The sequence below is a fragment of the Camelus ferus genome, chromosome 29, assembly GCF_009834535.1.
Source record: "Camelus ferus isolate YT-003-E chromosome 29, BCGSAC_Cfer_1.0, whole genome shotgun sequence".
In the NCBI taxonomy this organism is placed as follows: Eukaryota; Metazoa; Chordata; class Mammalia; order Artiodactyla; family Camelidae; genus Camelus; species Camelus ferus.
The window spans coordinates 17843809-17867204 of NC_045724.1; the positions used below are offsets into that span (position 1 = coordinate 17843809).

The window sequence follows — 23396 nt, forward strand, 5'->3', positions numbered from 1 at the left end:
AGAAGTGGCACTGAGCCCTGCAGGAGGGGACACTCTAGCGGGGGCCAGGCCCGAGCCCTCTGCATGTTTATGTGTCAGTCTGAGGCAGGGGGAGGAGGGATGCGAATCAGGCTGACAGGTGCACTCAAGGTGTGGGGTCCCTGGCTTGCTTGTTATTGCAGACACAGTGCTGTTCTTGGGCTCCTCCAACCCCTTCTTTATTTCTCTTTATTTTATTTTAAAATCTGGAAATAAAAATTGATGGGGAGCAAATTGCCCTGGCCAGAGGCTCTGTGCTTAAAGGAGGTCACGGGAAGCAATTACGGGATGTCAAGGGCTGTCAGGGTGGCCGGTGGCTGCCCGTACCTATGCCTGACGCTAGCTGGTGGCCCCTGGGCCTCCTGCTGGGGAGATGCCAGGGTGGCCTGGAGGAGGGTTGTGGAGCTCCCCTCAGAGGCAGGGGGTAACTGCAATCACTGCCTGCTGAGTGTCACCTATGGTCCTGGCACTGTATGAGGAATTTAACACGATTTGTCCCCAGTCCTTCAAACAAGTAGCAAAATGTGGTCACAATCCCATTTTACAGATGAAGCAACTCCAGCTGATAATAACTACAAAAATAGTAACAACAGCTCACTCCTGTTTAGTCCTTACTGGGTTCCAGGATTTATTCCAAGAAATCTATGAGTATTAACACATTTCATTTCCACTCCCACGCTGTGAGATAAGTACTAGTACTACCCTCCTTTATGGGTGTGGAAAGTGCCTGGCTGTGGCACACACTGCCAGTGTCACACACATCCCTCCGTGCTACCTTCATATGCCAGGGGCTGCTTTAGTGGGAGTGTCTGTGCCTCTCTTGGCCTGTGAGCTTTTTTATCAAGGGACTAGTCAGAATGATGGGGTGTCTACATCCCCAGAAGCTGTCCTCACTCAATGGGGACTAGCAGTCGATGGATCAATTCCCCAGCCTCCCAGCCCTGAGCTTGGATACTCAGGCACAGCCTCTCCCCCTGATTTCCCAGCAGACAGAGCTCCAGCAGCCCCTGTGGAATCCGGCTTCATGATGCCCCCTTGAGTGATCTTGTCTTACCTCCTGCTCCCTCCTGAGTTTCCTGGGGTTACCTCCCAAGTAAACCACCTGCCCTTGGGGAGCCAGACCTCAAACACAAGCCTCAGGCTGGATGCTGGGCCCACAAGTGTGAGCCCTACAGTATGCTCCCAGCCCTCACGATGCTCACAGAGGCTCAGGGACAGCAGCTACCAGGCTCAGGGCCTCACAGTCAGTCACTGGCAGAGCTGGGACTTGAACCCTCGTTTGTCTGACATTCACACACACAAATTAAAGAGAAAAAAAAATCCCGCTCCTAACCCTTCTACAACACTGTCTAATCTTCCACATCCTAGCATTTGAGGGAGACTCAACTGAGTACCTTTTAAAAAAATTACATCTGACCATCAAAGAAGGAAGACTGGGATGCTGAAAGCCATTTTCCCTGGGATGCCAAGGAAGGAGGGTGGCTGGGGGCGAATGAGACATTCACAATCAGTAAGGGACTCGATGCCTCTTGGAGGCCAGTTATCAAGCTGGGATTATGTGGTAGAGGATGAGAAGGGGAGGGTGACAGAGATGTGGGGACAGACACCATGGCCAAGGCTCAGTTAAGTGGGGCCTTACGTGCACAGGAGTTGGAAGGAGGAGGAAAAGACAGTCCAATCAACCCCCTGGGGATGCTGCCAAACCACAGTTGGGAACGCCTCCCCCTACTGCTGGATCTCACCACTGCACCCTTGCCTGGAGTCTGACCCCCTCCATTTTCTTCCCTGCCCACGTGGGATGCAACAGGCAGCTCCAGGCCTAGTGGGAAGGTGGGGAGAGGTACTTGAGTGGGGTCACGTGCCAGGGCATATTCTCACTCAAGGTGACTTGGAGCCGGGCGGCACGCCCCCGTGCCTGCTGCCATTGGCGGGCTCTGACTGGGCCAGCACGTGCAGCTCACTAATGAACCGTATTGATTCCACATCCTCCTGTTGTCTCCCTAATGGCAAGCCACACATCTGATAGATTAAATACCTACACGATTGCCCGCTTGACATCTCCATCACTCCGCCTTTAGGTCCCGAACAAATTTTACAGCCCCACCATGACAGAAGAAATTAAGGTCAAAGTCCGATGCAGGAATTATAAATCACCTGTGATCCTGAGACGAGCAGAGGGCTGCAGCCCAGTCCCTGACTCAACTGGGCCAGTCCAGCCCAGGGGTTGATAGTGAGACAGAGTCTGCACGTTAGTGCAGGCTGGGGAGGGCATAACGGGAGCACTCATGCCTGAGAAGCAGTCCCTGGCCACGGACATTTGGGTTTCCTCATTCCTCTGCCCGTCTCACCTCCAGTAACTAGGATGTTCTAACTCAGACTAAGAAACGCTCTGACAGGAGAGCAGCATATCTCATTTATAAAGACTTGCTTCCCAAGCAGTTCAAAACACTCTAGCCACGCTGTTCTGAAAATGTCCCAGGAGAGGGAGAGGGTCTAGCAGCCTTCTCCTCATTTTGCAGATGGAGAAACTGAAGCTCACAGAGAAAAGGGGCTTGCCCAGGGTCCTTCAGCAAATTGAAGTCCTTGATTTTCTGACACCAAGTCAGCAGGTCTTGTGACAATGGGAGCCTAAGGGGTTTTTTTGGTCCTGGTCTTATTTCTCCTTTGGGCGGGGGGTACCCACTGCAGGTGACTGGGAAGGTGAGGGAGCTCTGGGCCTTGGGTTCAGCTTGGATATCAGCCAGTCAAGTTCAGTTTGCATCGTGTCACACTTCTTGGCCTCACAATTTTGCCAGGCCAGTCTCAGGGAGAGGTTCAGTCTCCATGAAGAGGCTGTGTTGCCTCATGGTGAAGGGAAAGGACTTTGGCATCCTGGAGACAAAGGTTCATTCCTCAGTGGTGCCCACTCCACAGGTGTGACATCTGCAAATAGCTAACTTCTCTGAATCTCAGTGCTCCCATCTATAAAATGAGGCTAATTTCTACCTCACCAGGCTGTCATGGGGATTTAATGAGATAACACACATAAGGTACTTAGCTTGGCACCAGGCACTTAATACAAGTGCCTGACATCTGTTTAGCACCTCCTCTGTGTCAGGCACTATGCTATGTTCTTTACATGTGTTATCTCATTGAACCCCCATACAAATCCATAAGGAACTCTCATCATCACCATTTTCCAGAACAGGAAACTGAGGCACACAGAGATTATTTGGCAGAGACTTAAACATCCTTTTCTCAAATTAACAGACTAGGCTTTTTAGGTGGCACAACACTACTTGGCTAAAATACTATGTTTCTCACTTTCTTTGCAGATAAGCACAGCCACATGACTAAGTTCTAGCCAATGAGATGAAAGCAGAAGTTTGTGCGGCATTTCTAGGAAGTCTCCTTAAAAGGAAGGAAGAGTGCCCATCTTCATTTCCTCCATTCTGCAGCTGGGAATCTGAATGTGAGGGCTGGAACTCTAGCAACCATCTTGGACCATGGAGATAAGGGCCACATTCTAGTCTGGAAGAGGAGAAAGCCTAAAGGAACCAACCAAGGTTGCTCACCTCTAAACTGCTTTTGCATGGAAGAAAAATGCACTTTGAGCTTATTTAAGCAAAGATTTGGGGGGTTTCTGTTAGTGGTAGCTGTATTGGGTCACTACTGATACAACAACCCATTCAAAGTCATAGCTCAGAAGTGGCTGAGTCAGAATAAACCTGAGTGGTTTAAGTCTGGAGCCTGGAGTCTTTACCACTCTGCCCCCTTTAGTGAGCACTTGAAAAACATGAGATGATATCATAATCGCCATCATTATATAGTAGCAGAGAAGGCTCCTTTTTCGGGTACCACATATTAATTGGTCATAAAATCAATTTAGTGGACTGTGACTCATTAAAAAATATCTAGTAGAATGAAACAGAAAATACTAGGGAGAAAACTATAAGACATTGATGAAAGAAATGGAAGAAAACACAAATAAATGAAAAGATTCCACGGTCATGGATTAAAGAATTAAAATTGTTAAAATGTCCACACTACCCAAAACAATCTACAGATTCAATGTAATGCCTATCAAAATTCCAATGGCATTTTTCACTGAAATAGAGCAAACAATTCTAAAATTTGTATGGAACCACAACAGACCCCTCAATAGCCAAAGCATCTTGAGAAAGAAGAACAAAGCTGGAGGCATCATGTTCCCTGATTTCAAACTACAAAGCTATAGGAGTCAAAACAGAATGGTATTGGCATAAAAACAGACACATAGATCAATGGAACAGAATAGAGAACCCGGAAATAAACCCACACATATGTGGTCAATTAATTTATGACAAGGGGCCAAGAATATACAAATGGGGAAAAGGAAATCTCTCCAGTAAATGGTGCTGGGAAAACTGGACAGCCACATGAAAAAGAATGAAACTGGACCACTGCCTTACACCACACACAAAATTAACTCAAAACAGATGAAAGACTTAAATTTAAGACCTGAAACCATAAAATTCCTAGAAGAAAACATAGGTCGTAAGCTCCTTGACATTCGTCTTGATGGGTTTTTTTGGATTTTACAGCAAAAGCAAAGGCAACAAAATCAAAAACAAATAGGATTACATCAAACTAAAAAGCTTCTGAACAGCAAAAGAAACCATCAACAAAACAAAAAGATAACTTACTGCATGGGATAATGTATTTGCAAATCATGTATCTGATAAGGGGCTCATATCCAAAATATCAATAGAACTCATACAACTCAATAGTGGGAAAAAAAACAAACCCAAACAATCTGATGAAAAAATGGACAGAGGATCTGAAGACGCATTTTTCTAAAGACGATATACAAATGGCCAACAGGTACTTGAAAAGGTCCTCACCACCACTTATCTTCAGGGAAATGAAAATCAAAACCAAAACGAGTTATCTCCTCACACCTGTTAGAATGGCTATTAACAAAAAGACAACAAATAGCAAGTGTTGGTGAGAATGTGGATAGAGAACTCTTGTGCACTGAACGTAAATTGGTGCAGCCACTATGGAAAACAGTATGGTGGTTCCTCAAAAAAATTAAAAATAGACCTACCATATGATCCAGCAATTCTACTTCTGGGTATATATCCAAAGAAAATGAAAACAATAACTTGAAAAGGTATCTGCACTGCCATGCTCCATTGCAACATTCTTTTTACAATAGCCAAGATGTGGAAACAACTGATGTGTTCGTTGATGGGAATGGACAAAGAATATGTGATATACATACATACATACATACATACATACATACATACACACACACACACACACACACACACACACACACACAGCCATGGAATATTATTCAACCATAAAAAGAAGGAACTCTTGCCATTTGTGACAACATGGATGGACCTCCTTGAGGGCATTATGCTAAATGACAAAGAAAGACACTTGTACTTATATGGAGAATTTAAACCACTACCACCACCCAAACAGAGCTCATAGATACAGAGAACAAATTGGTGGTTGCCAGAGGCAGGGTTAAGGGTGGTGAAATGAGTGAAGGAGGTCAAAGGTACAAACTTCCAGTTATAAAAAAGCTCCGGAGGTGCGAAGTACAGCATGGTGACTATAATTAATGATACTCTATTGTATATTTGAAAGTTGCTAAGAGGGGAGATCTTAAAAGTCTTCAAAAAAAATGAAATCTAGTGGAATAAAATAGAACTAGGGTGTATTCACACATAGGAGGGAAATAGTGCTTTTTCCTATACATAGATACATATACATGTGTGTATATTCTGGGTCATGAATTTAAATGTAGTTTTATTATGGATCATGGTTAAAAAAAAAAGTTTGAAAAGCACTACCCAAACCAATGGACATATGGGACTCTGAGTCACTCCAGGAACAAGGTGACGGCTAACCACAGCTGTCATCCCTTCCACAAGGATTATGCAGCAAGACTAGGCCACCCCAAACCCCTGGGCCCAGCTCAACTTCTCCCTCACCTCTGTGGGCGCCCCTCCCTGCTCCCTGAGCCTTTCTCCCACTGCTCCCAGGCCTAGGCCCTGGTGGCTGCTCAGGGCTTGTCCTTCCCCTGTCACTCTGTCCCAGGGCTCCTAACCCTCTTGGCCCATGGCACAGGTGGACTTGGTACAGCCATTTGCTTTACTGCATTTGCGAACTCATTCTGGCCCTGGCCACTCTCACAGCTACCCATTGTCCCCTCACCCAGGGGGTCCATTTTCTTCACTCTGGTGTTCTCTGAGCAACTGCCTGAGAGGAACAATCAGCACTAACCTAGTGAAGGGTGACTGACAGCCGCAGAGGACAGGGAATCATAGCTCTTGGTGTGGGGGGCAGGTGGTCACACGCTGTTGGCACAGGGGGCCTGAGAGAGCTTCCAGCACAACCCCTCATTTCACAGATGAGGACCCCGAGGTCCCGGGATCCAGGGACCTGCTCAAGGTCACCCAGTGACTGAGTGGCTCCCACCTCCCAACCAGCGCTGGGCCCATCTCCCCGGACTCTGGAGACAGCTGATTCCAGACAGGCTGGAGCTTAGTGTGGGAGCGGGCATCTGATGGTGACCAGCAAACGGGAGGGGGACTCAGGGGCTTTGGAATCAGTCAGACCCACGTTTGAATCCTGGCTTGGTCACTCACTTGCTGGCTGGCCCCAGACAGGTTATTTACCTCTCTGGGCCTCCATTTCCTTCTTCTGTACAATGGGACAGAAGAGATAAATAACCTACCATAAAATGCTTGGCAATTACGAAGCTCACAACACACGCTCACCAGGCCTGCAATGATGGACAACGGCATCCTCTCAGTTTTTTGGCAAAGGTCAGAGGCAGACAGAGCTGCTGGGAGGGGTGGGAGACTCTGGATGTGCCAATGAGGGAGGCGTCAAAGGCTTCACAGGAAACAGGACTTTAGATCAATTTGCCAAAAATCAAGTAGTTGGGCCACTCAGTGGCAGAACCCATCAGACCTTAAACAAGGTCTGGGACAATCCACTTCAGAGCAGAGGTAGGAGAGCCCCAGCTCTCCATCCTGACCTGGGCCCTAGCCAGTGGAAGGCAGCCACCTGCAGCCTCCCAATCCATAGGCCCTACTGAGTCTCCTTCCAGAAGCCGGGGTGGCAGCAGGCAGGCAGCAGCCAGCTGTGTTCTCCACCGTGTGCGTGTCTGCTTTTGCTCTCTGTCTCCTTAGCGCCTGTCCTACCTCTCATTCCATCCCATTTTGGTTTTACGGATTGATATTTAGATTAAAGAGATAAACACAACCGAGGAGCACTGAGGCCTGACAGACAGAGGAACCTGGACCCGTCAATCACCATCAGCCAGCTCAGCTTCCTCCTAGCGCCCGGCCCGCATTGCACCGGCCCCTCTGATTGGAGACGAACCCAAGAGCAGATTAAAGGGGCCCAGAAGTACAGCCTAGACACCTCCAAAATGAGGGAGGGTGGGTCTACAAAAGCCTTCCAGGCCAGCTTGGGAGCAGGGCCGGGGTGGCTACTATTTGCGTGTGTGCATGTGCGTGTGCGTGTGTTTAGCCTTCCTCTCCCCAGCCTGCAGATAAAGAATTCAATTTTCTTTTAAACGGTGGGGAAATTGGAAGAGATTTTGTTCTGTTTAAGCACAGCTGGAGTCTCAGGTCTCTAGGGATTGGAGAACAATGAGATCAATTAAGATGCCTGCGGTGAGGGGTGTCAAGAGGGGGTGAGGAGAGAGAGCACAAGGAGGGGGGCCATCCTCTGGGAGCGGAAGGGCAGCTGAGGAGACCTGGCTGCCAGGAAGTCCAGCTTCTGCTCATTCCCATGTTGACCTGTCCATCTCTGTTGGGTTTTGCTAAAGCATCTGGACGGGGTCTACCCATTGGGTGGTGGTATCATCCCCGAAACTGGCTGATACTTTATGGTGGCAATTTCTGTCACCAGCTTTAACAATCATAGAATCAAGCTGAAGCAATGCTGTCAGAAGCAGGGAGAGGCCACTGTTCTAGAGCAGCTTGGATAACCCTGGACGCCTGGCATGCAGCGGGGGCTGTTACCCCCGTCAGAGCACAAGTGTGGGCTCTAGACAACCATCTTTCCACACGTGACTCTACATCACTGCTGAGATGGCAATTACTCTCCCCATTTTAGAGGAGGAAGCTGAAACCCAGGGACAGTAAGTAACCTGCCCAAAGCCAACCTGCTGGTGAGAAGCTGAGGCAGGACTCCAAGCTGAGGCTGTCTACTCACTTCAGTGTTTGTAAAGGTGCAGGGCGCACGCGACAGTCAGGTGGGGATGAAGATGGGGGTGCCTTGCTGGGTCTTGAGGGGAGAAGGGTGAAACTGTTGACTAGACCTGAGCATGGGCTGGGAGAGGGTGGGCAGAGGGAGGGCTCCTGAACTTTCTGCCTCTCCCCACCTCCACTGCCAGCTGCGTGGTTGGAGGTGTCCTCATCCGCCTGATCTCCCGCTTCCCCCGGCGCACTCTGCCCCGTCCTACTGGCCTGTTCTCCATGGAGCAGCCTCAGTGATCCACCCAGCTCCCCTCAGCGCAGTCACCTCGAATGGAATCCCCATGCTGTCCTCGTCAGTCACCTCCTGAACTCCTCTGGTCCTCCCTCCTCCTCTCTGGGTTTCCATCTTCATCACCAGGCTCTTGTCTCAAGCCTTTCAACTCTAGCTCCCTCAGCCTGGTGGGGCTCTTTCCAGAATCCTTAGCTCAAACTCCCCTTGGCTTCCTTCAGGGCTCGGTCTACCACCACATTCTGTGAGAGGCCTGGCCTCCTTAACCACCTGGTAGAACACAGTAGCAATGCCACCCAGCACTCCTCCCCTGCTCCTCCCTGCAACCGCTGTATTTTCCCCATAGCACGTTATCTCCCTCTGACACACACCGTATTTCCTTATCCATCATCCATCCCACCACTGGAAACATACAGGGATGTTTGTCTGTCTCGTTCACTGCCATCATTTCAGGCCTATGATAAACAGTCACCGAATGCAGAGTATGGTAGTTGCAACTGGGGGCCCCTTTCTCCCAGAGAATGCAGAGACCTGCTCTAGGAAGGGCAGTGGGGAGGTTTCTGCAGGGAAGACACAGGGGCTCACAGGGTACCGGGCCCTGCTAGCAACAGCCAAGGAAGCAGGGTCAGCTCCTGTGCACCTGTCTGCAGAGCCAGGCTGTGGGGCTGGGCACATTTCAACCCTGACCTTGGAATCACATGCCCTATTCAGGATTAGGGAGGCCCAAGGGATCCTGGAATCTGGTGATCATTGTACTGTCCTGCCCCTTGCCTTTGTTCCTGGGCTGAGGTCGGCATTCCCAGACCCCACCTGGCCTAGGAAGGGAACTCAGAGGGCATCCGGCTTATCCTGTCCTTGGACTGAGCAGGAGGCCAAGGTCCAGAGAGGAAATGAGGCTGGCACAGGGTCACACAGCAAGTCTGTGGTCACAGCCCAGGCCTCAGGGGTCCCTGTTCAGCAGTTTTCCTCATGTGCCCATCACCAGAGGGGGTGCATGGGAGCCTGGCACACATAGTGCAACGTGGGGGTACAAGGCTTTGGATTCACACAAACATCTCTGCCACTGATTCGTTGGGTAAACTTGGGTCTGTAATTAACCCTTTCCATGCCTCAGTTTCCCTGAGACCTCTGCCCACATCCCTTCTTCCAGGAAGCTTCCCTAGACACAGCAGACCACAGGAGTCAAACCCACTCGGTGCCACACATCCCAGGGATGGGGGCACCCAGACAGGAGAACCTGCCTTCAGGAGGTTCTCTGTGGAGGAGGGAGGAAAGGACATTAGCCGTGCTGGCCCCAACAGGAGTGGTGACAGCAGCCTGGGGAAGTGAGGTGTGGCCATGCAGGGGAGCTGGGGAGGGGAGGGAGGATCTTGGGTGAGGCGGGAACATGTCTGTTACCAGAGGGAGATGGTTTCTCATGGGGAGGCTGGTGATGCTCTGGCAGGATGGAGGGAGAGCTAGATGGGGTGGAGAGGAAATGCAGAGGGTATGCAGGGAAGCTGGGGAAACTGGTCAGGCAGGAGAGAAGGGGTATGAGGGGTGTAGTGGGGCAGAGGGCTGGAAAGCATCACAGGGCTGGGGTGTGGAGGCCTTGAATGCCGATCCAGGCCTAGGGCACTGAACTGTACCAGCCAGGGAGCGCCTGGGATTACTCTCTTTTCTCTCTCTCCCACTATTCACAGAGCTCTTACCAGGCTGAAAACAGGATTTGGAGGGTTCCCCCTTCTGCTCATGTTTGCACAACGTCCAGGAGAAGGAGAGGGAACCGGCTGTCTCCCGGCACCATGCTCATGTACAGCATCTCAGTAAAAGGGCATTGACTTAGAGTGAGCTCTAAGTGAGTCTAAGACATTGACATTTGTGCAAATTCTATGACATTCTTCCCATTGAGACCTGGGGAGGGTCTCCATCCTCTCTTCTTAAATCTGAATCTGCCTTGGAGACTCACTATAACCAATAGAATTCAGTGGAAATGATGCCCCATCACCTCTAGGCTAGGTCAGAAGAGGCCACACAGCTCCTGCCTGGTTCTCTTGGGACACTCATTCCCCAGAGGACTCCTCTGAGGTGCTCCCCCTACAGCCCCATGCCTGAGATGCCCGTGCTGCGTAGAGGCACCATGGAGCAGGGGCTCAGGCTACGGTCCAGCTGAGTCAGTCCTCCAGCCAGACCAGCCTAGGCACCAGAGGGAGGAGCCCAGACCTGAAGGAGTAGAGCAGGACTTCCCTGCGGGGCACTGTCCATATTCCTGACCCATCTAACCCATGAATGTAAGAGCAGCTGTTGCTTTATGCCACCAAGTGTGGGGTGGTTTCTCCCGCAGCAATAGGAGCCAAAACAAGATTGGAGCCGGGCACAAAGCAAGCAGTTACCAGGCGAGTGCTGACGGAATGTGGGAACAGATAAAAACAGCGGGGACCCACAGAGCTCCTCTGGGCAGAAAATAAGGAAGCTCCTGCAGCCAGGACAGGCTACATAATTTGCATAATTTTCCAGTGCAAAATGAACACACAGGGCCCCTTGTTCAAAAATTAAGAATTTCAAGATGATGACAGCAGAGCATCAAACTAAAGGTGGGCCCTTCCTATAGCCAGCTTCGCAAGCAAATGCCCAGGCCATACAACCAGGAAGCCAGCCGTCCTGTCACGGCTGCTGTCTGCCTCCACCAAGAGTCTGGGGCCTCCTGCTGCCTCCTCATTTAGCCTTTCTGTCTTCTGCTACTTGAGGCTGGGGCCTGAGTGTTAGATTTCCAGGGTCGGGCATAGGCAAGAAGTCACCAGTGTCAAGTGAGAGGACCCATTGTCCAGTGAAGTCAGAGCCAACCCCCAAATAAGATGTGAGCTTCATGGTGGCTAAGAATACAGCCACAGCACCAGCAATCACAGCTATCAGCCACCCAGTGCTTTCTTACGCGTGAGCTCTCTAAATGCCCATCTCTTTTAATCACGGGATAGATGTTATTACTATCATCCTCGCAGCAAACATTAGGAACTGAGGGTCAGACACAATCAGGCATCTGTCCAGGGTCACAGAGACAGCAAGGGTAGGGGCAGAATTTCAACATGCATCTCCCTGGTTTCAAAGCCTTGTTCCTAAAATTCCCTCCTGCAGGTGCTGGCGCAGGTGGGAGGCGTCTCACCCTTGCAGCTAGTCCTCGTGCGAGGGGCCAGAGGGATCGGGGAGCACCTCCTGGGGCCGAGGCAGGACGCTGGCCTTCCCTGAACACCTGGCAGGGCTATCGGGTTCCCAGCACCTGGGTGAGGCCCACGTTAAATTCCCTGGCATCAGTGACATGGGAGGGGGTGTGGCCTGAGCCTGCAGGGATCACAGGGCTGGGGAGGAGGCCCTGCAGCCTGCCCGCTGACGGAAGAGACATGCTGCATTTCAATTCTTCCAGGATCAAGGCTGGCCTTCACCAGGGTCAGCCTGGGGCAGTGACATCACAACACACCTTTTCATTTTGGTGTTAGTGGCGTTTGCTGTGGGCAGGGGAGGAGGGAGAAGAGGACAAAGAGCAGCAGGTCATCTCTGTTGATGCTGCTGGAGAGGAAAAGCTCCAGGAGTGGGGAAGTGACCACCTTGGAATCTTCACCAAACTTCCAGATGAGGGCTTGGAGAGGGAGGGCAGGCAGGAGAGCTCTAGAGAACAGTGGGAGGGCGAGGGACCCTCGAAGGGCAGGAAGCATATCTATGTCGCCAAAAGTGAAACTCAACAGCAAACACCAACCTTTCCTCTTGGGCAGAGCGAGCTGGAATTAAGCCCCACAGAGCCAGAAGGCCCTGAAGCAGCGCCAGCCCAATCATCTTGCTTTATAATGAGGACACTGGGGCCCCAGAGGCTCAGGTCACAAGGCTGCAGGGGCAGGACCATGACTCCAAGTGTGTCCTCGCTTTATGAAAGCTCAGCCCAGAGGCTCAGCATGACTTGCTGACATTTTCTGAGCGTTCCCGACCAGACTCGGCGCTGAGTGTCTTCACCAACTGCTCTACTGAACTCTCACAACAACCCTCCCAGTTAGGATCCGGTCAGGTATCTTCCCAGGTGGCAGAGGAAACAGGCTCAGTGACCTGTCAAGGGCCCACTGTGGCAGAGCTGGGCTGAAACACAAGTTGAAGTGTGGACAGATGGGGCCCTTTAAGGTCAATGATAGTACAAAAAAAAAAAAAAAAAAAACCCCACACTTTAGGTCTGTAAACCCTTAACCATTTACAATCACATCACTGCACTGAGGCCTCCCAAAAGCCCAGCCAATGCAAGCTGGGTGGGCACTACTGTTCCCAACTGGGAAGAAAATCAAGTCCCAGAGAAGGAGAGATTGGTCCCCAACAGAACAGGATTCAGAGCCCTGCCAGAGACGGTACTAGCCTCCCAAGGACAGGCTGGGAAGAGGGCCAGGGAGGGGAAAAAGCCATGCCTTTCAGCCCCCACAGGCCATTCTGTCTGCCTGGAGCTGGGGGTGGCACTCCAGGGCTGAGCAAACTCTGAGCTGGTCTTGGGCCCCCGCAGCTGCCCCAGCAGGGCCCTTCTGACCTCTCCTTCTTGTTTTGATTGCTGCCTGAGGAGAATCCTGTTTGACAGTCCATCCCTGCTGTGCCCCATCCCCCCTGGAGCAGGGAGGCATGGCCTTGGAGTTCGGTAAGACCTGCCCCAGGAGTCACCTCCTTTCTGGCTGCTGCTCTTCCTCGGTGTCCCTCTCTCACTTTGCTGGAGAACATGGAAATAACACATTTGGGGATACAATCTTCATACTGCAGGAGGACAAACTGGCTCCTTGCACATCCTGGGCACAACTTCTGCCAGCTGTTTCCAAATGCCAGTCATGGGCCACCAGAATGGAGCAGGTAAGAGGGTGTGGATGGCTTGATACGAAACCTCTCCACTATCAGAACAGCAGCCTGACAGTTACGTTTGGGGTGGGCACAATTCAGGTGGAAGACAGACAGCTGAGCCCCAGCTGCTTTGCAGAACAGCACTCTACCTCCTTGCACAGCATATCTCCCTCACTGCATTCCAGCCACAGGGCCTTTGCACATGTGAGGACCTGTGCTTTCTCCCATGTGCTTACCTCCACTTGCTCACCTGTTAACATCTACTCAATTGCCAATGCCTCTGAGAAAGCTTCCCTGATCCCAATCAAGGTCAGGTGCCCTGTTACAGGTTTTCATAGTTCCCTGATCTCTCCATCATAGCAAGTAATACTTAATGTAATGATTCATTTCTTAGCACTAACATCTCTTTCCCAAGAGACTAAACTTCATGAGGGCAAGACTCACATCATCAGTGTCCTCAGGACCATGTGTCTGACATGTAGTAAGTATTCAAAAAACATTTGCTGAATGAATGAATGGTGAGATCGCTCTCCCTTTGTCCAGCAGCACCTAGAAACCCTGCTAGGTCCCAGAGACCCATCGCCAGGCTATAGGGCTGCCCCAAGCCCAGCAGAATCCTAGGAAGACACTTCACAGCCTTCCCACTGATTCTTATTGTCCAGTTGGAGGCAGGATCAGAAGGCAAGAATCAGAGCCTCCTGAGGATATGAGAGGGGAACAAACCATACCACTAAAAGGATGGGGAGCCACCAGCATCATATAGGAACCTACTTACGCAAACATGTGTTATATATACATCTCTATATACACATGTAGTTCCATGCACACTCACGCACACACCTAAAAGCATGCCTGTGTGCATGCATACACACCCCCCCCAAAGCAAACATATATGGGTACACGTGCCCCTACATGGTCATCCTTCAGAGTCAGGGCTCAAGGTTAAGCCTTTGAACTCTGCGTTCCCGCTTTCCCCTCCACCAATGGAAACTCATTGTTTTATAACTAGGGGCTGTAAGGGCCTCAAAACCTGGGCTGGGGGAGCCCCAGGGAGCAAGAAGGTGAGACATCAAGCCCTTCCACCGCAGTTGGGACACCCGGCTGGAGGTGACAGCCCCTTCCTGTTTCAGCTTCCCCACCTCATGACTGAACCGCTGCTTCCCCCAGGACAGGTGATGAGCCACAGAAACCAGATCTGCCAGGGGAAGGGGGTAGGCAGGCTCCTTGCAGCAGGCTTGACCTTGGCCTTCCGTGCAAATTACAACATTTTCCTTTTCTTTATTTTTTTCTGACACAACTGCCCATGAAACATTTTAATAACATCCCAGAAAAGGTCAGGGAGAAGGAATTTCACAGTCCCTAAGCAGGCAGCTATAACTTCAGCCCCTCTTAGAGCAAAGGAGGCAGAGAGATCAGGCTGACCCCAGGTCTGAGTGGAGAAGGGCAGGGTGGGAGGGGCCTGGTCAGGGCTAGGTGGTGGGTGTGGCCATGAAACTTGCCACCTGGCGGGAGCACTAGAAGCACCTTGGGGAGATTGGGAGATGGCAATGAGTGGGGGTCATCAGGGGTTGTTTTCACACCTGTCATGCACACCTCTTTACAGCAGCCTCAGAGGGGGTCATGCCCACTTTGCAGATGGAGTAATGAAGGCTCCTTAGAGGCAATGTGGATAGACCAGTGAAGGTGGGGAGCCAGGGCCCACAGTTCACTTGAGGACCTGAGCTCTTTTAGACACAGCCCTGCTGCTGGAGCTTACCATTGGGTGAAATAGCCCCCTCACATCTGCACAATTCCACAAGCCCTGGGGCTAGGGTGTTGATAGGAAAGTGGGCAGGGCTTGGACAAGACACACCCAGGAACTGGAGGCTGGCCAGATGATCCAGCCCTGGGAAGAGACCCTCAGGCAGCCAGAGGAGGCTGAACACATCTGCTAAACATCTGGAGAGGGACTAGAAAAGGGATCTTGGGCAGGGGAGCATACAGGCCCAGGAATTGCTCCTGTGCTGGAGGAAATTCAGTTTGAGAACCTACTCTCCAATGCCAACCCCAGATGGGATCAGGCTTGACACATCATCCTTGGCACCTGCAGCTGGCCATTAGCCAAGAGGTGTGCCATCCCACACTTCACACCCTACCCCTGCCCGCAGGCTCCCTCAATCCTTGCTAGGGCCACGAGAACTTGGGGCTACAAAGTGAGACCCTCCATCTCCAGCCAGAATGACAGGAAGGAATCCCCCGGCCACCAGCCAAGCCTGGGCCTCTTAATCTTTTACCACATGGTCCCAGGCCCTGTGGGGGACAGGCTGCTTGGATGTCCTTCACCCTGACATTGGAAAATGGCTGGGGGGCTGAAGACGCTTTCTTTGGGTCCAGAAGGCCAGACCCTCTGGCACTTGCTGTTCAGCTGGGCCCCCAGAGCCTCCAGCACCAGGTGACTGATTGTAGGGAACACCTTGGTGAAAGTCAGCAGAGCCACAGGCTGGGGAAGTGGGTGGGGAGACAGCAACAGCAGACTTACTGTTTACGTCTGACGGCCTGCCTAGCTGAACATCTGGTTGAAGTATTAATAACTGTCAGATGAGAAGGGCCTAGGGGTTCAATACAGTTTCATACCATCTGTCTGTAGAGTAAACACACTTCAGGGTAGGGGGCCTGTGATTGGCAGGCAATGTCTCCGCTTGGAATGAGAATAGAGCAAAAAATGGCAGGACTCTGGGGGCCTCAGCAGGCAGGGATGGGCAGCAGCAAGTTAAATTTCATAACGTTTACTGAGCACCTACTATGGGCAAGCCCCTGAACTCATGCAGCACACATCTACCACTTTGATCGACTCAGCAACCAACCTTCTCTGTTCTGAGAACAGAAGCCCCTATAGAACATCCCCTTTCTCATTTTCAGCTTATATAATTTGAATGGGGCTGTCCCAACCCCTGGCTCCATCGGCTGGGAATATGACCCATTGCTAGTATATCAGAATTACAGTGATTGGGTCCAGGATGGCCCGATAAGCTGGGCCAATGAAAATCAGCTCTGGGGCTTTTGCTGAAACTCCTGGAGAAGAATATTTTTTCCCACTGGGGTTGATAAATTGGTAAGTGAGCCTAGTGGTGCTGGTATCTTTCCTCTGCCAGAACAAAAAAGCAAAACCTGGTGCTAAAGTCAGATTCCTCCTCGACTGAGTGCCTGGATACAGCCATGCCCGAAATCACGTACACTTTGAGCTACATGAGCCAATCCTTTTTTGCTTGAACCACTTAAAGGTGTCTGGCCCTTGCAACCCAGAGTGTTGACTGATACCAATGGACATTGGAAGGGGCTCCCTGTCAAAGTCCCAGCCAAAGGCAGCTGGGGATGCCCAGGTACCCTCAAAGAGTCCATTCTTCCCTGGTGCCTGTGCTCAGATAGAGAGGGTCACCCTCCCCAGAAATAGCTGGCACCTTGTCCCCACTAGAGAGCAGGTCCAGGGCTCCTGGCCCACAAGCTCAGTATCTCTCAGGGACAAGGCAAAAAAACCAGCATATCCTGGGTCCAATCTCAGCCTTCCCCAGGCTGGTCCCTTTTCCACATTTGCTGCCCTGGCCAAAGAAGCCCCATCATGCAGAGTCCAGACGCGCTAATACATCAGCACCACAGAACACCACAGCCTCTGGGGGCTAGAGGGCACCCCGTTCCCTGACTGCCCAGACTCCTTGGGCAAAATCCCTCTGGCTGCCTCCCCCTGCTCCACCCCAGAGCTCAGTCGCCCCGCAGCAGAGCAAGGACTCACCAGGACTGTCAGCACAGAGGTTCCCATGGTGATGTTCTCGTACAAGCTGATGTTGTACAGTGGCTGACTGAAGATGGGCCGGTTGTCGTTCTCATTGATGAGGGTGATCTTCACCCTGGCATAGCCCACGTGGTCAGGCACGCTCTCATTGGCAAAGAGCTGGGTGTGCAGAGCAAGGGCCCGGGTGAGCTTGTGCATGCTCCTGGTGCCCTTGTTCCCGTAAGACCCCAGGGGGCCTCTGCCCATCCCAACCCAGAGCATCTGTCCAAGTCACTGCTCATCCCACATGTAAGCTACTGTGAGTCTCTCCATTAATGCACATAGGGCTAGGGTAGCTGCTGAATCTGCTGGGAAGGGACGGGCTCACAGGGGCTGGACTGGCTGAGGCTGGGCAGTAGAGGCTCCTGATGGGCTTCTGTGGTTATGATGGCACCAGGTAAAATTCCACTCAGTTTTTAGCCATTTCCTTGTCCTCCTTGAAAAGAGGATGCTCAGCTCAGCCCATCATAGGTCAGTGGGCTTTTCTGAGTCAGATTCACAAGAAAAGAAGAGGGAGAGTAGGAAAGGGGGATTTAAGGGGACAGTGTTGGCCTTCTGCCTCCCCTGAAATCCCCTACCCGGCCAAGGAGACACTGAGGGGTACTTACATCAAAGTCGTAGCGGTCCACAGTCTCATAGTCCAGGGGGATGGCCACCCGGATGCGAATGTCTGCTTTCCCTTGGACAGAGGTGGGGGAGATGATGAAGTGGTGGGAGTTGTTCCCCACCAGGTACACCTCGAACATGCTGTTCAGGCCCTGGGTCAAAATGGAGAAGAAACCAGTCAGAGAGGGTACAGGAGACCAAGCCCCGGGGCATAGCTGGAGGGACAGAGCTGCTTTGGTGGGGGAGGTAGATGAGGTGCAGGGGCCAAAGAAGGGCTTGTCTACCCCCAACCCCAACATGGTCTGGCCTCCCCCGAGTGATCCTGGCCTGGCTCTGTGACCCTCCTGCCCATGACTAGTCCCTCTGGAGGTCTCCTCCAGTTCTGTCTGCCTTCATCATCCTGTGGCTGCCCACAATATCCCTTCCAGGTGGTTTCGTTCATTTTCCATCTCCTGCTCCCTTCCTCTGCCCCAGGGACACCAGGTGGGGAGGCACCAGCCAGCTGAAAGACCTGGCAGGGAGATGGAGAAAAGAACAGGAAAGGAGGGGAAGAGAAGCAAGTTCGCATCTACAGTGGGCTTGGACAGGAGAGGGCACGGAGGCCAGAGCAGGACACTGCCTCTCCCATCTGGACTGTGTCAATCGGAGAACACGGCTTTACATGTGGAGTGGACACCACCCAGATGGCTGAGTGGCAAAGTAAACCCCCTAGTGCCCCTCACTGTGGCCAGCTGTGGTGGCTGGGAGGACACTGGATCCCAGACAGTGCAGAGCTGCCATGCCCTTCACTGGATCTGCTACAGCCCAGCAGCCCAAGACCACGGTTTCAGGTAGGGAGGCCTCACTCTAGGTGGGGTGTTTTTGATCATTCTAACAAGGGCCAGACTCATGAAGCCCTCTGATGCTGCCCGGCTTATTTTCACATAAAACATGTGATATCTCCATGCTGTCCAAGTCCCCAGATCAGGAGGAGGAGGAACCACCACAGAAGGTGGAGGTCATGGCTTACTGAATTCCCGAGACTGGCCTGCTCCAAAAGTCATTCAACCTCGTGGAGGGGAGGGGGGGAATTACGCCCAAATTATCCCCCTCCAACCTAGGCAGGTGGCTTGTGGTTTGGAACCAATCAGTCAAGAGCCTCTCCTGACCCTTGCTGAGATGCCCAGTGGGTCACTGACCCAGGCTTTCAGCACCAGGAGGACACGTCCCCCTGCTCGGCTGGCTCTACCCTCCCCCGGCAGTGCAAAGCACTGCCCCTCTAGGTACACATTCCTGTTGAACCCGGGGCTGGCAAGGGAGGCACGTCTCTCGTCTTGGTTGCCCAGGGATGTTGAAGGGCTTCCTTCCAGAACCTGTTCTTGCTGAGAGGGGCAGCTAGGCCACCTGGAAGCCTTTACATGGTCAGAGAGGGATGGTCCCAGCAAGGCTGGAGAGGACACCCTCAGTGAAGCCTGTGATTCACAAGATTCTGACACCCCTGGAGCTGCCCCACAGGCTGCTCAAATACATTCGTGAAATGAACGCATTTTAACATTTACTCATCGGCCTCTTGTGTTTTTTCTACTTCTAACTACAAACTGGAAGAATAGGGGCACTGCCGACCTTGGGGTCCAGGCAAGCAGTGGAACCTCCAGCGTCCCCAGACTGGAGGGGCTCCTGCAGATTGTGAGGGTGATGCTTTTCCAGCCCTGTTGGGCTGTGGAGTTTCCAGGTCTCCCTGGTGTGGAATCCATCCGTCAGATGGAGGGGACCAATTAAATGCCCGAAGGGGCACTAATAGCCAAAGCCGGCGGACTGTGACAGCTCTGAGCAGCTGACACCTCCCCCTCCCCCTCCCCCGACCTTGGCCTCTCCACCACAGGACCTGGGGCCCGAGAGGGAGGGACTGTCTGAGCTGTGCCCGAAGCAGGTGGAGCAACCCCCCTACCCCATGAAGCCCCCTCCCCAGGTGCCCAGCATGCCTCCCAGCCCCTGCCCTTCCCAGGCTCACTTACCAGGTTCTATCAGTGGAAGTCGGTCAGTCAGAGGGTATGGAGACAGAGAAGGAGCCGGAAAAGTTGGAGAGAAGAGGAAGGAACCAGAGAGAAAACGGTGAGATTCGAGGTCAGGGTAAGGGAGAGGGGCCGAAATGGATCCCAGGAGCACAGCCCCCTTTCCCCCGATGGGCCACAGCCTCTGGGGGTGCCGAGGAGAGGGGTTGGTGGTGAGGTGTGCTACAGGGGCTGGGGCCTGGGGAGGTCTGTGCAGCCCCACGCCCAGAGGAGGGGGCAGGACACAGAGGAAGAGATACCAGGGCATGAAGGGAGAAGCGGGGGTCGGGGCTCCTGTCTCCCTGAGCTCCCTCTGTCCTCATGCTGGGGGAAGAGCGGGGTGGCGCAAGGCTGGGAGAGGACAGGCCATGTCCCTCTGTCCTACTCCCAGGAACCTGGACAGAACCCCTGCAGGAAACGACCCTAAGTACCGTCATGTTTTAATTTTCCTAACAGAAAATGTTTAACGATATGATAAACAGACATGGAAAGTCACATAGTTTGCAAGTGTAAGGGGCACACAACCGTCTCCCTCTCCCCACTGTCCCCACCACTTGAGTGCCTGCCCCAGGGGCAATCATACCATTGCCAATCCGTGGGTCTCTTTCCCCAGGAAATCCATGCTCACCCGAGCATTCTCTACGCCTCCCCTCTTCAACACAGACAGTAGCGCGCTCTAACGCACTGCTCTGTGTTAGACTTTTTCCACTTAAAACTATGTCCTGCAGCTTGTTCCGTAGTTGTACAAACAGCTGACAATACCAACAACAATCACACAGCACCCATTCAGTGGACGTCTACTTTTTGCCAGACTGCTGTTTAGAATAATCACAGAATAACCCTCTGCGGTTGCTGTGGGATGTCTGGAGCCCCAGAGGAGCAGACCACACGCTGGGCAGTAGAAAGCCACGTGAGAGCAGGCACACAGTAGGTGCCCAGAAGTGATCAGGCTTCAGCAGCTTTTCCTCACCCGTTACCCTGTGCAATCCTCTTCCCAGCGGCCAGAGCGGAGGTGAAGAAACGCTGGAGCTTGGAAACCCCTCCGGAGGAAATGGAGTTCAGGGAGGTTGAATGAACCCCACAAGGCTGCGCAGGTTGTTGGCGGCAGAGTGAGGATAAGAGTCCAGGCCTAGCTCCAGGACCAGGGTGCCTTCCAGGCCAAAGGAAGGGAGGTCAGGGCCTGATGTGTGTGTCCCCCAACTGCAGCTCCGGGGGAAAGCTGGGAAGGCCCTGAAACTCCAGCCAGCAGGAAGAGTTAGCTGAGCAAGCTGAGGTGGTAACACTGGGCACTCCGGGGCCTGATCTAAGAGAACGCCAGCAGGAGAGGCTGCCCCGAGGAATGAAGGGAAAATGGATGAGGGAAAGGGTTCCAGCTGGAGGAAGTGGCTTTAAACACGGTGTTCTCGGGCCTTAGCGTATATGAGAATCACCTGGAGGCTTGGTAAACTGCAGCTTGCCTCCTCCTCCAGGAATATCTGATTTAGTCAGTCTGGGGTGGGGTCTGCGAATCTGCATTTCTAACAAGTGCCAGGTGATGCTGATACCCCTGCTGGTCTGAGACCACCATTTGAGAACCACTGGCCTAAGCAAAGGCATGGAGCGGGGAATGAATAATTAATGAGGAGGCAGACAAGTGAGCTGATTGCAAAGGGTCCACATACAGAAGCTGGTGAGACTGTCGGGGTAGCGGGAGGCTTTGTTCTCCTAGAGTCCCACCACAGGCCATATCAGGAGGCAGCAACAGGGGGTCACTCTAGGCTCTGGAGCAGAGGAACATGGGGGCTGAAAAAGGAAAGTGAACTTGGTGGCCATCACACCAGCGCAGCCCTCCTTACCTGGCTGCACATCAGAATTGCCAGTGGAGCTCTAAAAGTAAACACAGATGCCCAGGGCCACCGTGTCTGAATCTCTCAAGGGTGGGGCCAGGCAGATGCATTTTTTCCTGATGCCTCCTAGGGAACCATGTTGCACAGTCAGGGCTGGGAAGACATCAGCCCGGGTACGGAGGGCAGCTTGGAGGCAGCCGCAGGGATCCAGGGGGACGAGCAGGGGAGAGGCAGAGTGGTAGTCCTAGCCCAGCCAGACATCAAAAACACCTGAGGAGCTTTAAAAGCTCCCCATGACTAGCCGCACCCTAGACTAAGGAAATCAGACTTGGGGCAGGGGAGACCAGACATCAGGATTTCCTAACGCTCTCCAGGTTATTCATGCTAATGTGCATCCAAAATGAGAACTACTGGGGAGACCAGTGGCTCTCTGAGTGTGGTACTGGGACCAGTGGCATCCGCATCACCTAGGAACTTGCTAGAAATGCAAATTTGGGGGTCATACTCATACCACCTCAGAAACTCTGGGGTGGGGTCCAGAACTGTTTTCACAAGCCCTCCAGGCATTCTGATGCGCCCTGATGTTTGAGAATCACCAGGACAGAGCAAGGCTGGGGAGGGAGCAAGTCTGAGAACAGGGAGGAAAATCGATGAGCAAGATGTGGTGGATGAGCAGCTGGAGAGAGAAGACAGGGTGGGGGCTGTGAGCACGGTGCATGGGCAGAGGGACGGAGGGGGTGCCTGGGAAGCTGGTGCAGACTCAGGGCAAGCCCCTCGTCAGGCAGGAGCACTGTGTTTCCTGCCTACCCCCAGGGCTTCCTGGTCCCTTCAGGTGAGATCTCAGAGTCTCAACAAATGAGGCTGCTGGAAGTTCACCAGGCTTGACACTACAGTTGTCAGGACCCCACATATGGCTGTTTTAGACCCCAGAGCCACCTCCAGCTAAATTCCCTCAGATGCTCAGTCTGCCCCTTTTAGAAGTTACGCAGAGGGCTAATTCCTGCTGGGACTTGGCTTGTGACCCTCAGCCCCTCAGGATGTATGTGTGTAATATTAACCCAGTTCGCTACTTGGTGCAAAACCCCTATTACCTGCAGCCCTTAGCCCAGAACCTTCCATAACAGCAGCTTCCTTTTACCAAGCCCCAACTATGTGCTTCCCATACCTTAAACAGAATCTTCACAACATCGCAGTGACATCAGTGTCAGTTCACCTCTTTTACAGAAAGGGAAACTGAAGCCAGAGAGGGTAACCTGTTGAAGGCACACAGCTACCAGTGAAGGATTCAGGCTTGGTTTCTGACTCCTATGGAGTCTAAGGGCCTTGCTCTCTTGGCCTCCTGCAAGTTGCTCCCTCCACAGAATGCTGCTCTTCATGGATGCAAAGAACTAGCATAAGATGGCCCTGGAGGACCCTTCCCACCTTCTCCTAAAGGCAGGAGCAAGGCCCAAGGGGCAAATTTCCACTTTCCCAAGGTCAGGGAGCAAAGTGAAAGGGAGGGGAGCCCAGGCTGGTGGAGTGAGCGACCCTGCTCCTACTGGGCCAGGCTGGGGGTTGGGCCTCCTCCCCACCTCGAGCACAGCCAGGCCCAGAGATGGGTGGGGGGATGGGGCAGCTGCTTTGTGGGGCAGGGAGGGAGGGAGGTGTACAGAGAGGCAGAAGGCTCTCTTGGAGCTGTCCAGGGGCAATTTTGTTGGGAAGGGAGATAAAGAGGAACTTCAAAAGGATTCCCAGTGTGTGTGGAGAGGAGCCCGGTGGATTAAATTCTCTTCCAGCTGGGAGAGGCGATGAGAAGGC

At 52.5% G+C, this 23396-nt stretch overlaps 1 protein-coding gene across 1 annotated transcript in view; it reads right to left on the bottom strand.

Annotated features, from left to right (window-relative positions):
* The window catches only part of LOC116656655 (cadherin-23-like), a 159871-nt gene that overhangs the window by 61736 nt on the left and 74739 nt on the right, over nucleotides 1–23396 (bottom strand). Inside the window, exons 7-9 of the mRNA XM_032469914.1 lie at nucleotides 19738–19743; nucleotides 17746–17895; nucleotides 17099–17257 (exon numbers count right to left, since the gene is read on the bottom strand). Of these exons, the coding sequence (XP_032325805.1) occupies nucleotides 17099–17257; nucleotides 17746–17895; nucleotides 19738–19743 (315 nt within the window). The remainder of the gene's footprint in view (nucleotides 1–17098; nucleotides 17258–17745; nucleotides 17896–19737; nucleotides 19744–23396) is intronic.